At 49.8% G+C, this 15,850-nt stretch overlaps 1 protein-coding gene across 6 annotated transcripts in view; it reads left to right on the top strand.

The window, feature by feature from the left end:
• Nucleotides 1-14,119, top strand: part of CUNH3orf20 (chromosome unknown C3orf20 homolog) — an 84,759-nt gene extending 70,640 nt beyond the window's left edge. For all 6 annotated transcript variants that reach the window (XM_032841480.1, XM_032841481.1, XM_032841483.1 and 3 more), the window contains 5 exons: nucleotides 2,576-2,879; nucleotides 4,878-4,985; nucleotides 6,346-6,488; nucleotides 13,102-13,236; nucleotides 13,901-14,119. In XM_032841480.1, coding sequence (XP_032697371.1) covers nucleotides 2,576-2,879; nucleotides 4,878-4,985; nucleotides 6,346-6,488; nucleotides 13,102-13,236; nucleotides 13,901-13,997 — 787 coding nt within the window. In that variant the 3' untranslated portion in view covers nucleotides 13,998-14,119. The remainder of the gene's footprint in view (nucleotides 1-2,575; nucleotides 2,880-4,877; nucleotides 4,986-6,345; nucleotides 6,489-13,101; nucleotides 13,237-13,900) is intronic.
• Nucleotides 14,120-15,850: the final 1,731 nt, after the last annotated feature.

Here is a 15,850-nt window from a genome sequence, read left to right as displayed (position 1 = left end):
CCCTTAAACCAGGAGGTTGTATATCCCATACTTCCTTTCAAATGATTTTAACAGATGCTGTCCAGGAGAAAGTTCCAAGGTGAGCGAAACAAAGTCAAGCCCCTTAGCCAGTCCTTTAGGGAATCTCTAGACATGCCAAACCACATAATCACAGTTCCTTGAGAGCAAAGTCCATATTACTGTCTCTGGTATCAGCAAACCACACTAGGGACATGGGCTGCCATCCTCACAGATGTCACCAAGGTGGGGAGCAGGGGATAGGAAGTGAGTAAGTTAAAACACCACAGTACTCTCTTACCAAAATATAGCAGTTTCTTTATTCATTAAGCATTCCTTGACTATGGTAAGTTTTTAAATTTGTTTCCAGAGTTCTGATAAAGTTGATTCTGACAGTTTTTGCCAGCTTAATTGTTGCTTTAGTGAAGGGACATAGATTTAGGGTTCTCTATGCCACTTTTACATTTTGCTATGCCACTCTTTTATTTGTATAATTTTAAAAATCATTTTTGGGGCACCTGGGTGGCTCAGTTGGTTAGGCATCTAACTCTTGATTTCAGCTTGAGTCATCATCTCAGGGTCATGGGATCAGGCCCCATGTAAGGCTCTGTGCTCAGCAGGGAATCTGCTTGAGGATGATTCTCTCCCTCTCCCTCTGCCCCTCCCCCTGTTTGCACTCTCTTGCTCTCAAATAAATGGACGAATCTTTTAAAAAATCATTTTTATATAATTTTCTGTGAACTGTGTATTCACTTACTTTGTTCATATTTTGCTGGGTTATTAACTTTTTCTAACTCATTTACAGTATTTTACTTAGTAGGGAAACTAACCACTTGTCTGAGATGGAAGTTTCATATACATATTTCCCAGTTTGTCATTTGTCATTTGTCTTTGTGATGGTTTTGCCACTCAGGTTTTTTCATTTTTCTTCTGTGTAGTTAAATTTATCAGTATTTTTCTTTCATAGGCTTTGGACTTAGGAATCCTAATTATCAAAGGCTTTCCCTACTCTAAAACTATAAGATGATTCATCCCTATTTTCTGTTAGAATGTTCATGGCTTAATTTTCTCTTTAAATTCTTGATCCATTTTGGATTTATCTTAGTGTGAGTTGTGATTAGTAGATCTAACCTTTTTTCTCCAAGATATTCATTTTTCTTAAAGAAGAGATATTCTTAAGTTTAGCAAGTGTTTATTAGTATCAGGCAGCTTCTGTGAAAATATGAATAGTTAAATTACTGGCATTGATCTTGTTTTAGGTTGACCTGGTTTTTAATCGTAGCCCTTGTCATTTAATCACTGTATGAACTTGGATAACCCATTCACCCAGTGGGAATCTTCTGTTTTCCAATCTGTAAACAGTGATAGTATTTTCTGTCCAGACTATCACATAGGGTTATTACAAAATTAGCCAAGACAATGTCTATGCCAGGGGCTGTGGGTGCTTACAATGCTAACCACAGTGTAAGACAGTGGTAATGATAAGAATAAAATCATAGCAGCACTTTGTATTTGAATGGTTCTCATTCCCACCTAAATACAATAATGCTGGACGACCCAGTGTGATGCCTGGCACATAATAGGTACCTGATTAGTATTTGTTTGCATATTTATTGAATTTCTATTGAATGTTTACTATCTACCAAGAACTATTATTTCACTGAGCAAAACACTCCAAACTCATGAACTCATGAAATTTATGTTCTGTTGGAATGGAGAAGTACAATAATCAAAATAAATAAAATGTATGGTATGTGCTCTAGTGAGCAATGCTAAGGAGAAAAAATAGCCAGGGAGAGGGAAAGAGTATTGAGGGTTGAGAGGTGCAATTCCAAATAGGACAGTCAGGGAAAGCCTCTCTGACAAGTTGACATTCGCATGAAGATATAAAGGAGGTGGGAAAGAAAGTGAGTTGTGTGGTGGCTGCCCAGGGGGAAAGCCAGGCAGGCAGTAGGAAGAGCAAGAGCAAAGGTCCTAAGGCTGGGGGATAAGCAGAGGCTGGAGTAACTGAACACAATAAGCAAAGGTGAGAATATTGGAGAGTAAGAGAGGGCAAGAGACTGAGGAAGGAGACCAGAACATGTACAGCCTGGAAGGGCATCATGGAGAGATAGGCTTTTATTCTGTGAAAGGTGGAAGGTCACTGGGGGGGTTCAAAGAGATTAGTGACATGATATGACTTGGGTTCTAACAGGAGCCAGGATCTCTCCATCTGGTGTGAGCAGAATAGATTGAAGGGGGGCCAGGGAAGAAAGCAGAGTGCCATTAGGAGCCCTTACAGGCATCCAAGCAAGAAATGATGGTGGCTTGGGCCATGTCAGTAGGAGTGGGGGAGAAGGAACATGGGTGGATTCTAGATCATTCATGAACATAGAGCAGACAGGCTTACTGGTAGATTGGATGGGACATGAGGTATCAGAGAAAGAAAGGGGTTCAGGATGACTCCAAATTTTTTGTTGAGTGGATGAAGGAGTTACCAGTTTTACCTGTGGAAACTGAGACACACAGAGTTTAGGGGGCCCCATCCAAGGCCTGAGCACTGGCCTACTGAGCACTGGCCCGTTGTCCCTCATTGCAGAGGAAAGGCTGGAGAGATGTGCAGCCCCACCAGGTGGGCAGCCTCGCCCTCCGACTGCCCGCTGGTGCTGAGGAAGCTCATTCGCAAGGAAGACATTCGGGCTGGCTGCAGGTGCATGGTGAAGGCACCGCTGGTCACCGACGTGGAGCTAGAGCGCTTCCTGTCTGCACCCCGTGACCCCGGCCAGGTCCTGGTTTTCGGGATAGTCTCAAGCCAGAACCCCACCAGCACCGCACAGCTCCAGTGGCTGCTTGACACACTCTATAATCACCGACAGCAGGGCCGTGCCTCGCCCTGCATCCAGGTGGGTCCTGGGCCCAGCTGAGGAGGCCCCAAGGTCCAGGCATCGGGAGCCCCAAGGGAGAGACACCCACAGGGATGCTAGGACTGACTGAGCATCTGGCTAAGAGACTGCCCTTCAACCTCAGCACATGGGCCCCCCTCACTTCCTTTTCTCCTTGGGGCCTTTGCATATACTCTTTGACATGCTGTCTGCCATGTTTTGCCTCTCTTCTCTCTCTCTGACTCATCCTCTTGTCCTAAGACGAATGTCACCACATTGAAGTGGGCACTCTTTCTGACCGAGAACTTTTCTGGCATTTTCATCCAGAGCACTCCCCCTAGCTTGTGGTTATGTATTGGGGTGCATGCTTGGGTCAGAGATGGACTCACCAATGGATACTCAAGACACAAGAATGCTCACAGACTGTGGCCGAGTTCCTACTATATGCTGGCCTCATGCCAGACCCCAGAGGGGCCTCCCAGCATGGTGAGGCAACAACTATAGCAGCCCTGAGCAGGGCCATGAAAGGCCAGCTCCGGGGGCTCAGGAGCTGGGAGCAGGGCCTGCCACCTCCAGAGAGTCGGGGAGTCTCCCAGGATGCGAGGGTTTGGGCAGGTGGGTGAGTGTTCCTGTCAGAGGCAGCAGCCTGTGCAAAGGTGGTCAAGGGGTCCCTGTTCATTGTGGTTGAAGTCTCAAGGGTCTGTCCGGGGCACATAGAACACTCCCAGTCCTGTCCTGGCTGCAGGGTCATTCCTGAATCTCATCATCATCCTCCCTCAGTAGCCATCCCTGCCAGGGTTAGCAGGGTTCAGGGGTAACACAATCCCCACCCTGACTGGAGCAGAGGATGCTATGTGAGCATGTCAGTTTCATGTCCACCTGCTGACTTCTTTCAAGTCCTCTGGCCCTATGTCCTCTCTGGTCCATCGTCTACCCCTTCTTCCTGCTTGGCATTGGAACCCTTCTGAGTAGACTCCAAAAGCCCTTTTACTGGTCTTGTACATCCAAGCTGTATATATTTTAAAGAGTCAGCCCCAACTTACACAGACTTAGTGAACACTTATTGAGTCCTGCCCTGTACTCATTGCTATATAGATATAGGATCCCTGCCCACATGGGAACTTAGAGGTGCCTTTAGTCTACCTCGAGGCCATTAGTTATCTGTAAGTATAGGATGCACAGCAGTCCAGCCCAGCATGAGTAGCATAGGCCCTGACCTTGAATCTGAGGGAGGCGTGGGCAGTGGGATTTGAGGGATGTGGAGGATGGATCTGGAGAGAGGTGTCAGGTTTCATAGCGACTCTGGTTTCACCATTCCAGTATATGTGATTAAGGCTGAAATGTTTCCTAACATTGTCTTGCTCTGAAAGCTAGAATGCCAGATACAGTTCTGGATTTCACATTTTAAATGGAAACATCAGGCAGGACAGCTGGAGGCAACTGGAATAAAAGGCAGATAAAACCAGGAAACATACATTAGCCATTTTAAAGGGTTTGTAACATACAGAAAGAAGGAGGGGAAAGAGACCAGCTTTACTCTGGATTGACGAGACCCCACCTTGTGATGTAGGTTTGACTCAGGTCCCAGCACTGGATCTAATGACAGGGAACTGTCTAGAGGGGCAGCCAGCAGTGGGTAGAGGGTGGAGGAATCCTGAAAATGGGGACACCCATGAATATGGTATGCCTTCAAATTTCCAGTAGGGCTTCTTCCAGGCAGAGGGAACAGTCAAGTCCTGCAGACCCTAGAGGGTGGAGCTAGTGGCTGTCATGTGGTGAGGGGCAGTCATCTCCGTGACACCCTTCACCAGCAAAAGGTCCTAGATAGACCCAGATGCCTAGATGGTCGTGGCAATGGGGTGTGTGTGTGCGGGAGTTGAACAACCCATTGAACAGGAGATGGGAGGTGGTGTTGAATGGGGCTCCGGGACTTCACAGGAACCTGGCTAGCCTGAGAATGCAGGAATCAGTGCATCCTCTTGGCATAGGATGGATGGGCACTTACTTCTGTCTTGGCAGTGTCGGCATGACCCCTACCGCCTGCTGCGGTATGACCTGGACAGCTCCCTTCAGAAGGACCCACCCCTGCTGGTGAAGAAGTATGCTGTGTTGCCGGGGATGATTCTGGTGAGCTGGGGCCCACCGGGGATGCAGTGCCAACCGCTTGCCAACATAGTCTCCTGCAGTCCCTACCCTTGTGGAATCAGAAATGGGAGGGGAAAGGAGAGAGCATCTGTGAAATCTGAGGCCCAGAGAGCTGAAGGCTTGACTGAGAGTCACCCAACACACAGAGTCAGGGCGGGAGTCCAGTCTCCTCTTCCTGCCTGACCCCATGCATCCCTCATCCTGGAAGACTCAAGGGAGCAGGCCATACCCAACCTAGAGAACCAAATTCTCTTCATCTGGTTTGTTTTGTTTTGTTTTAGAGATTTATTTATTTGAGGGGTCGGGGAGGGGTAGAGGGAGGAAGAGAGAAAGAATCCTCAAGCAAACTCTCCACTGAGCATGGAGCCCATGCAGGCCTTGATACCAGGACCCTGAGATCATGACCTGAGCCAAAATCAGGAGTTGAACATTTAACTGACTGAGCCACCCAAGTGCTCCTTTCTTCATCTGTTTTTAAGTAACTTTTTACCAAAAACAGGGCATTGTAAAAAAAAGAAAAATATATATATATATATACACACACCTATGCATTATAGAAAATTTAGAATATACAATTGAGAAAATAATGACTTCCCCATATTACACAGATTGCCTCATTTGCTCATGCAGCATGTATGTACCGGGCTCCTGCTAGATCCAACACAATCAGAACATCTGGGCCATACCTGTGGTGTGCCTCTAGCTTTTTCAGTCTTTTTTCTGACTTTGGGGTCCCACTTTTGTAATTGTGATTTTAACCATTACATGAGAATCTGTCGTTTGATTTCTCTGCCTGTGAGCCTTTTGTGTGACATTTAGGTTATTTCTGGGTAGGTTTACATAACAAATAACACGCTAATGGATATCCTTGCACAGAAATCCCTAGACAGATGTCTACTTGCTGAGACTGACATTAGAGAGTGGGGGTACAGAGAGCAGTAGGACAAGATCCCTGCCCTCCAGAGGCTCCCATCCCATGGGACCAGCTGATCAGTGCACAGGGATAAGTGGGCCAGCCAGCTGTGGGTGGGTGTGGTGGGACCCTCTGAGCAGGAAGAAACCCTTCCAGCCCCAGGACCCTGGAGCGCTGGTGTGTGAAGGGGCGTCTGAGCAGGTGGGCTGGCAGGGGCAAAGGTTGGCTGCCCTCTGACTTGAGAGGCCTGGAGAGAGCCACAACTGACTGGGCAGCTTGGGGAAGGCAACACCCTTTCCCCCACCACCAAAACCACCAGAGAAAGGCCTGGCTTCCGGCACAAGCTCTGAGGGCCCAAGGCACGGGCCTGGGATTCAGTGCTGGTGTGCTGAGGGCCCCTCCCATCGTGTGCTTCCTGTGTATCCACAGATGTTCGCCGGGGGGAAGCTCCTTTTTGGTGGCTGTGTTTTGAATGGATATGGCTTCAGTAGGCAGAATCTGCTGAAACAGATCTTCCAGGCTCGACAAGACTGCAAGATGGGCTACTTCCTGCCAGACAACTACAAGTTTAGGTAAAATGGGAAAAACTTGGGATGCAGGGCAGGCACGGGGTGGGCCTCATTATGGGAGGGACACTGGTGAGGACAGAAGCTGGCAGCAAGCAGAAGACTTCTCAGGTTAGCAAGGGGGAGTGAGGTCATGCTGTTGGTTTCTCTGAAACACAAGTTGGAGAGAAGGTCCCTCTGGAGAAAGGGGAACATGGGATGGTTTGCGTGGTGCTGGAAATCATGAAGACAGGTTTGAGTAGGTGTCCTAGTGATACCTCCACCTTTTTCCCCATCATGCCCTACCCCATCTTGTGTGTAATCCCTGTCCTGTTTCTCTGTTTACAGCAGGGCCACGTAGATAAGGGTCCCTCATGAAGTGAGCTTGGGAAGGGAAGTGGGGTGGTGCTGGCTTGAGGCTGCCTCTTGGCCACTGAGTGTAGGCATTTCAACCAGGTGACACCCATCTATTGAGTGCCTCCCAGGCCCAGCTTGGGTGAGATGAACAAGGGTTGGTCTCTTAGCTCAAGAAGTATGCAGCCTCGTCCAGGGAAGGAGCCCACAGTTTTTGACATTGCTGGAGGCTATGTTAGGAGTGGATTCTGAAATGCCTGGGCTGTACAGTGAAAAACCTTACTGGGTCAGGGGTCCCAAGAAAAGTCAGGAGCCCCAACTCTGGTCTTTATAGGCTGGGGGACCATTTGCCTCCCTAATCTTCACTGTCCTCACCTTTAGAATGAGGATAATTCCCACCTCTTATGAAAGTGTGTTTGCCAAAGTGTCATATAAACTGTAAAGTGAGGGCACCTGGGTGACTCAGTCATTAACTGACTGCCTTTGGCTCAGGTTATGATGCCAGGGTCCTGGGATCAGGCCCCGAGTGGGGCTCCCTGATCAGCGGGAAGCCTGCTTCTCCCTCTCCAAATCCCCCTGCTTGTGCTGCTGCTCTCTCTGTCTCTCTATCTGTGAAATAAATAAAAGCTTAAAAAAAAACAAAGTGAGGAGCAAACACATATACAAAGCATTACCTGCCTAAACATAGGGGCTCCCTGTGCCTGCACCCCTAGCACGGAAAGTCCAGACAGCAACCCTACCCCACTCCTACCGGGCCCCTCAGCTTTCTAGGAGTCCTGGAGTCAGTTTTTCCCCAGTGCACTGAATTCGAGCCATGCCAGAACGTCTGCCAGACCCTAAAGAGGTTCCTTTAGGAGGAACTGTAGCGGTCACACCCTGGACCACTTAGTAGAGAAGGCAGGATCCCCAGGAGCCCAGAGACATCAGGAAGGGCAGATGCTGCCAGGTACAGAGAGCAAAGTCACTGAGCCCCCACCACCTGAGACTGGAGGATGGCTTGGGGTAGCTTACTGACAGTCCCAGGGAAAAAGAGAAATGGAGGCTCTGGGTCTGCTCAGGTTCAAGAAAGTACTATACCAAAAACAGAGCGGGTGGGAGGATGCCATCCAGAAGGCCCAAATTGAGGATGAGTGGAAGCCACTGGAAGGTGCCGAAGACAGCAAGCGAAGGCATTTTCAGAGACATTTGACTAATGGGGTGTTTGGGCGTGTGGTAGATGGGGAGTGAGAGAGGCCCAAACTAGTGACAAGCAGATGTAGCTCTTTATTTGGCTGCCAGTGTCCTTAAAAGGACCACTTACCCTCTCTGCCTCAGCTGCTTTGTCCATAGAGCAAGAATTAGCATAGTTTTCACTGTACTGGGTCCTGAGGATTGGATGAGTCAGGCATGGGTGAGATCCTGGCACATCACTACCACCTATTGACACATTACAAATTACAGTTGTGACTGCTGTCACTGTTACTTAATGAATTCTAGGCTCCTAATTGTTATATGCAAGGGTTCGGAAAGGACTTCATGCTCACAACTTGAAGATTTCAGTAAGTTTTGAGGAATGGTGGGGAGAGAACTAACAAACTACACACACATGGACACGCGCAGATACACAGATGCACACACAGATGCAGACAAAACCCCACACATATACACACACACACAGACACATACACAGAGAGACACACAAACACACAGTCACACACAGACACACTCATGTGTGCACAGTCCAGGTTTTCGAAAGTGGAAAGGGGAGGATTCCTGAGACTATAAACCAGTAGGACTCCTCTTAATTCTGGAATGGCCTATTAAGTTGGCAGTTTAAAGGCACTTAGAGAAAAAAGGGAATGGAATTCGACAAGAAAATGTTGCCATAACAACAGTTCTTTTATCTACATCTGTGAAAGGAACCACCTCAAGCTCAGTGGTATAAAACCACACAGCCATTTCCTATCATTGTCTCTGAGGGTCTGGGGACTGAGGGGCTCACCTAGGTAGTTCTTGCTTGGGTTCTCTCATGTGGTCATGTCAGAAGATGACGGTGGCCGGAGTCATCTCAAAGACTTGCTCATTCCCATGCGTGGCGGTCCCTGCACTTGCAGCCAGAACACTTACACCTGGCTTTTCCATGTGGCCTGGGCTTCCTCAGGTATGGCAGCTGGGTTCCAAAGCAAGTGTCCTGAGATGCAGCCAGGTGGGAGCTGTGTTTCCTCCTAAGTCAGGTAACGTCCGCTTGCACTGCCTGTGGGTCCCTAGGGCCAGCCCACGCGCCTCTCTCGATGGGAGGGGTGTCAAAGAATTTCTGGACGTGTTCTACAGCCAGCCACTCATCCGATTCCTCTTCCAGCAGGGTAGCTGGAATAGTAGTGAGACGCTGTCAGCCTAGACTATCTAACTTTAAGGAAGACACTGGGTGAGATCGCTTGTGAGACTTTTGGTGAGATCCTTACGAACAAGGTGGATCAATGCGGCTCAGGCTGCTGCTTGTTCGGCTACACCCAGCAAGTGGTGATCAACCTGAAGGGCAAACCTCTGTGTTCAGCCTGTCCACTTTTCCCCAAAATATGTAACTTGGATGTGTTCCCGGAAGGCTAACCAATTAGTTGGCCCCTAGATGGGGAAGGATGACAGAATGGAGGTTTGCAGTAAGCTCAACCGCCAAGCGGTAGTTTGGAAGAAGTAGAGCAAATGTTCACTTTTAGTTTTGAGAGGTGTATGGTCAGTGCATGTGGAAAGTGCCAGCATGGTAGACCACTTTGTTGAAAAAGCATCTTAGAAGTCAGAGCTTGAGGTGTAGCACAAGGGAGATGCAGTTGCTGGAGTGCTAGTGTTTTCATTTCTGGGTCCTCTGTTACAAGAGGGAGCTGGCAGGCACCCTCATATCCAGAGCTCTGGCGGGAGGGTGCCCTCACTGTCCCTGGGTGGGAATCATTTCTTCCCTGCCAGAGTAGACTTTCAGTGTGCTTGGCTTTGTACAGCTCTAGTGCAAGGATTCAAGGCAGGGACGTGAGAGGGAGAGGAGACATGTCTACAGAGTAAATGCAGTGAGGTGGGCAGAGCTGGAGGACAGATCCAGAAGGCCTGGGCTGCTCACTGGGCACTCAGGGGGGCCAGCCACAGAGACAGCCCTCAGTCTGGGCTCGAGGTCTGTGAGGCCACCACCATGGAGGAGCAAGGGCTGTGAACAGGAAGAAGAGCTAGGTCTGTCTGTGGCCAGCGAAGGAGCTTGGCTGCATGGGGAGGCAAGTCTCCCCACTGAGGCCTTGCAAGCCCCAGCAGAGAATGAGGTGACTCCCTGCTGGGAGTAGATGGGTTGTGGCAGAGCAGAAGGGGTGGGGCAGGCCAGGCCAAGGACAGCTGAGGGGAGATTCATGCAGGCCTGACAAGCCAGCTCTGCCCTGAGGAGCAGGCCGTGGGTGGGGAAGGAGCTGCAGGTCCCTCTGCACCTGTTAAGCTGGGCCAGCCTCAAAGGCCGGGTGTCCTGTATCACATGGCCTACCTCCCTTTCTTTGTGTCCTTTGCTCAGCCCCAGGGCCCGGCACATAGAACCCTCTTGGACATTTTCATTGAATGATGACCTAGAGCTGATTTTTATCCCTGGGAGAGGCAAAGGTCAGTTCAGACTGAAGAAGGGCTGCTTGACAGAGTGTCCACTGATAACCAGCCACCCTGGTCATCCAGCCCACCCCTCATGTGCCTTCAGTGATGGGAGGCTCCTCTCCCTGGAAGCAGCCCCCCCCCACTTTTAACGTAAAAGTCCTGCCACTCCGAGTGCCTTCCCGGGCTCATGCTCAGCACTAGGGATTGGAAGTGAACACGATCTCTACGTGCTTCATCTTGGCCGATCCAAAGATGTGGAAGTCAATGAGAAAATGAGTGAAGGGGACTGATCCTTAGAAAATGCAAGTCATAACTACAGTGATATACCACCTCATACCCATTAGGATGGCTACCATCAAATAAGCAAAACCAGCACGTTTTGGTGAGGCTGTGGAAACACTGGAACGCACATGTGCTGTAGGCAGGACTGTGACACAGTGCAGCAGCTGTGGAGAACAGTACTGTATGTCCTCAAAAAGTCAAACACAGAATTATGATCCAACAATTTCAGTTGTGGGTAGATACTAAAAGAATTGAAAGTGGGGTTTCGAAGAGGTATTTCTATACCTGTGTTCACAGCAGCACTATTCAAGGAAGCAACCCAAACGTCCATCAGTGGATGAACAGATAAAGAAAATGTGGTCTGTGCATACAGTGGAATATTGCCCAGCCTTAAAATGGAAGGAAATCCTAGCATAGGCCACAACACGGATATGACTCAAGGACATTATGCTCAGTGAAATGAGCCCGTCACAAGAGGACAAACACTTACCTGAGGTCCCTAGAGAGTCAAATGCACAGAGACGAAAGGAGGGTGGTGGCTGTCAGGGGCTGGGGGAGGAACAATGGGGAGTTGGTGTTTAATGCAGACAGAGTTTCAGTTTGGGAAGATGAAAAAGTCGGGGTAGATAGCGGTGATGGCTGCACAGCCATGTGAGTGTACTTAACACCGCAGAGCTAGGCATTAGCAAGTGGGTCTATTTTATGTTATGTACTTGCAATCACAACGTAAAAGTGGAGGGTTAGGGAAGATGCTCTGTGTGTGCTTGCAGCTGAGGGAGGGGGAAGGAGAGGGGCTGATTTGGTCTCCAGTGCGCACCCTCCCCACTCTGGTAACACCAGGTCCCATTCTCCATCCGCCCAGGGCCAGGCAGAGGAGACCGTCTCCCTAGCTGCCAGCATGTTTCATTTGCCAACACAGCCCCAGGCCTGGTAGAGGGCCTCACCTGGGGACACTGCCAATGCTGCCCGCATCCTGGTCACCCTGACACTCTCATTGTGTAACCTGCTATTGGTAGCTCTTACCTAGGGTTCCCTTTCCAGTGTCCCACTTGGCTGGACTCTCATTTCTCCATTTACCTGTGCTTTGAGTTTCTAGGAAATGCTGAGCTGTGACCCATCCAGGGGGGTGGACATGGGGTTGGGGAAAGGAGGAAGAGCCCTTAGCACCACCATGGTGCTCAGGAAGTCCCAAGAGACTCACTCCCAGGATCTACTCCCTAACACCTCTGTCCACCTGGGACCAGGAGCAGGGGAGACAGCTCAGCCCATACCTCCATTTTTTAATCTTTCTAGGGTTTTCTAAACAATGGAGGATGCTCTCCTCTCCCCTCCCCTGCTTGTCTTTTGTCCCTGAAATGAGTTGCCCTCAAGAAAGTGGCATAGAAGGAGCTCAATGAATAAAAGGGCTTGTCCTGTCTCCTATTCATTAGTTTCCTAAGACTCCTGTAACAGTGGTCCACACACTGAGTAGCTTAAACTGAAATGTATTGTGTCATGGTTCTGGAGGCCACAGACAGAGGTGCAGGCATGGAAGTGCTAGGGTGCTAGGGAAGGCCTGGCTCCAGGCCAGTCTCTGGGCTTCTGGTAGTTCCTTGGCTTTATGGCAGCATTATTACTCCAGGCTTCACGTGATGTTCTCCTTTTTGTGTGTCTCTGTCCACACTGACCCCCCCTTTTTAAAGATTTTATTTATTTATTTGACAAAGAGAGAGAGAGATCACAAGTAGGTAGAGAGGCAGGTAGAGGGGGAGGGGGAAGCAGGCTCCCTCCTGAGCAGAGAGCCCAATGTGGAGCTCAATCCCAGGACCCTGAGATCATGACCTGAGCCGAAGGCAGAGGCTTTACCCACTGAGCCACCCAGGCGCCGCCCCCACCCCCCGCCTTTTTTTTTTATTATAAGGACACCAGGTATGTTGAATTAGAGGTCCACCCTACTCTGGCATAACCTCCTCTTGACTCATGACATCTGCAGTGACCCTATTTCCAAATAAGGTCACAGTCTGGGGTACTGGGGGGTTAGGACTCCACCAATCTGTGAGTTTGGGGAGGGGACACAAGCACCCCATAAGGCTGTGCATGATGGCTTATTTCCCTGGCCTCCTGTGCTCTCTCCTTTGCTCACTTTATGGAGCCCTCCTGCCTCTCTGGTGGTCAGTGCTGGGTGCACAGGTGTTGCTGACATAGAGTTAGGGTGATTCCACCGAGGCCAGAAAAACCAAGCTCCAGGGGAGTCTCTGGGTTCCCAGGGGTCAGACTCTTCCATTACTCACCCTGGGGAAGAAAAGCCCTGCACCCTTTTCTCTGTTGGAGCTGGAATTTTAAATGGAAGCACCAAGCCAGTGCTGCAAACTCGGGATTCCCTCTGGCTGTGCCGCTGCTTAGCCTTGCCCTCCCTTCCCTGCCTCCCTTACAGTGTTCCAACCTCCACCCCGGTCCCGGAAGACCCTGACTCAGCCAAGAAAGCAATATCGGAAGATATCCAACAAAGCTTCTCCTCGTTGGCCATGGGGGACAAGGTGGAAGAGTCCTCTCCTGAAGCTGAGAAGAGGTAGGTGGCCACCCCAGCCCTGGGGCCGAGGGGCCCTCTTGTGGTCAACAGAAGGGGCATGGATCACAGCAGGGCCCCTGGCTCTGCCACAGGCCACAGGGTTCCTGTGGGGCTAAGTGGCTTTGGGCAAGTCCCTTCCCCCTCCCCTCTACCCTGGGCGTGGGTCATCTCCAGCCATCCCTGTTCTGGCCCATTTCATCACCACCATGTCCAGCTGGGCACCAAGCCTGCTCCCTAGAGCTGCAGGCAGTGGTCTGGGTGGTGGAGATTGAGGTCTTGTGTAGACTCTGCTGCAAAACCCTACAACCCAGCCCATTAATCTGAGAAGGGTAGACGCTGCCTGCTGTCTCCCTACAGGAAACTTTCTAGACCTGTCAGAAGTCTACTAACTCGGCCACATCGACTGAAGCGAATTACATATTCTGTAAGAGTGTAAAAATCACACATTTCTTATGAAAATAGAAAAGCAAACTTGTGAGCCTCTAGAAAGGTCACAGGTGCTGCTGGGACCTCCAGGTTGGAGCAACACCCAGAGGGCTTCAGCTGTGCAAGGCAGAGGGCCAGGCCCACTTCTGCTCAGGCCAGGGCAGGGCTCTGAGCACTGTTTACACCAGTTCTCTCCATCCATTTCTCAGCATTTGCTTCTCTCTATTTTGATTTTTAGAATGAAATCTCCTGAAGTGGATTTGCCTGTTCTCAGCAAAGTCAGGAGGGGCAGTAAGAAGGTGGTCCCCTGGAAAAAACAGGCCTCTAAGAGGTGATGCTGTCCCTGTGGCTACCAGAGCTCCAGGCCTGGACACAGCTCCTTTCATGTCCACCCAGCCCTGCCTCCCAACTCCCCTACCCGCTTTCTCTGAGCCTCTGAATAATAAATAAGCATGTCTCCAGCATCTGGATGAGGCCATGGGATAGGCTGCCTCCTACAAGGCCCCCACAGCCCTGTTCTAGGCTGAATTCATGGAAACTTGATTTCTCTAACCCAGAGCTTCCTCTGTAACCAGTTAAATCAGCCAGAAAATCCCACATTCCCAAGGAAACAGATGTCTCACTGCAAGGGGGCCAAGCCAAAGGGTATATTAACTCTGAGGAGGTCGTGGATGGGACTGAAGTGTGCCCTCTTACCCTTAACAGGGTGGAAAAGGGCTCTGCTTCTGGCCCAGGTGGGTAAGAGTGGATGAGAGAGAAGAGGGAGGAGAGAGATGGAGACGGAGACGGAGAGGAAGAACAGATGGAAGAAAAGACAGAGGGAGAGATAAGAGAGCCACTGAGAAGTGGGCAGGGCAAGGACTGAGGGAGGAGGAAAGTAGGGAAGAGGGAGAATAAGGGAAAGGGGCACAGAATGGGATGGAAAAGATGGTGAGAGACCACGTCCGGGGACCCTTTGGTGGTATCCCAAAAGCCAGAATTCCTGCGGCACCCCCGTGTGTTAATGTCCCCATGTAGCCCAGCCTCAGTACTCTTTGGTGGATTAGACACCCCTTCTCAAGCTGATAGGCCTGAAGAGTCCTTACCAGCATCATGGCAGCCCCCTCTGCACCTCTCAGGTGTTGACTACCCCCCGGTGGTAGTCACCAGCTCTGGGTCTGTTTGTCTGAGGCTCCCGAGAGCTACTTGCCAGAGCAGAGCCTGGACCCCAGAGGGTCTGCCTGGTTCTCCAGACTTTGAAAAGAGTTCAGGCCCTGATCTGTGGGCTGTGTTTGGTGATGAGCTCTATACTTAACTACTTGTGCTCCTTTGGAATAGATGTTTTTCTCATCTGAATTTTTTGAGGTTTAATTTTTATCCTTTGTATCATTCAAAGGCTTGTTTTGAATTATACATGTATTCCCCTAAAAATGGATTTGAAATGACATGCTACGTTCTTAAGCCTGCATCTCTTGATACATAAGGGCTTGATATTTTCTAGGGGTCCTGGGCATCTAACTACTCTCCCCTCCGTAACCCCCTCTCCGAGCATAAGGGCATAAAAGGATTAGAAGACAAGGGAAAACAAGTTCTACCTTTGTCCTGGCATGAAGGCACTCTCCAGCTCCTCAGGCAGGACATTGGAATGGAGACACTGGCCCTCCTACCTTCTTCCCCGAATTGAACCCTTGGGCCTGGATGCTAAGTTGTGTACTTCAGAAGCTGTGTGCACAGGGACCATGGAACTATCTCTACAGAGCAGGCCCCAGTCTGACTCAGGGTGCTTGCCACATTGAAAATGGGCCAAAAATATGCAGACTTGAGCAGGGATGTCTCCCACTGGTGAAATAGGGCCCAGTGAATATCCAGTGCTACATAATCAAATTGTCTCTTGAGGAGGGAGAAAAGGAGGAGCCCCTTTCTCCAGAGAAACACCAGGAGAGGAGGATAAGGCTTCACCCCCTCAACAATGCCCCCAACAAACGAGGTATGATGGGAAGATGTGAAATTATCTGAGTCTTAAACTCTTGTCTCACTAGAGCAGCTAGACTTTTCCTTAAAGCTCCCTCCTGTCATCTTCCTTGGATTAGGGAGGTCCAAGTCTTTCTAAAGCAAAAAGATGTAGCATGACTCAAGTGGACACTCCAGAGATGGCAAATACATGTCATCCATGGTACTGTGTGTTCCGCCCAGGCCCCTGCAGGCATCA

This window comes from Lontra canadensis, unplaced genomic scaffold, assembly GCF_010015895.1.
Source record: "Lontra canadensis isolate GAN:19392208 unplaced genomic scaffold, GSC_riverotter_1.0 scaffold124, whole genome shotgun sequence".
Taxonomy (NCBI): Eukaryota; Metazoa; Chordata; class Mammalia; order Carnivora; family Mustelidae; genus Lontra; species Lontra canadensis.
Note: the sequence above shows the minus strand (reverse complement) of the source record. Positions and strands in the feature narration are given on the sequence as shown.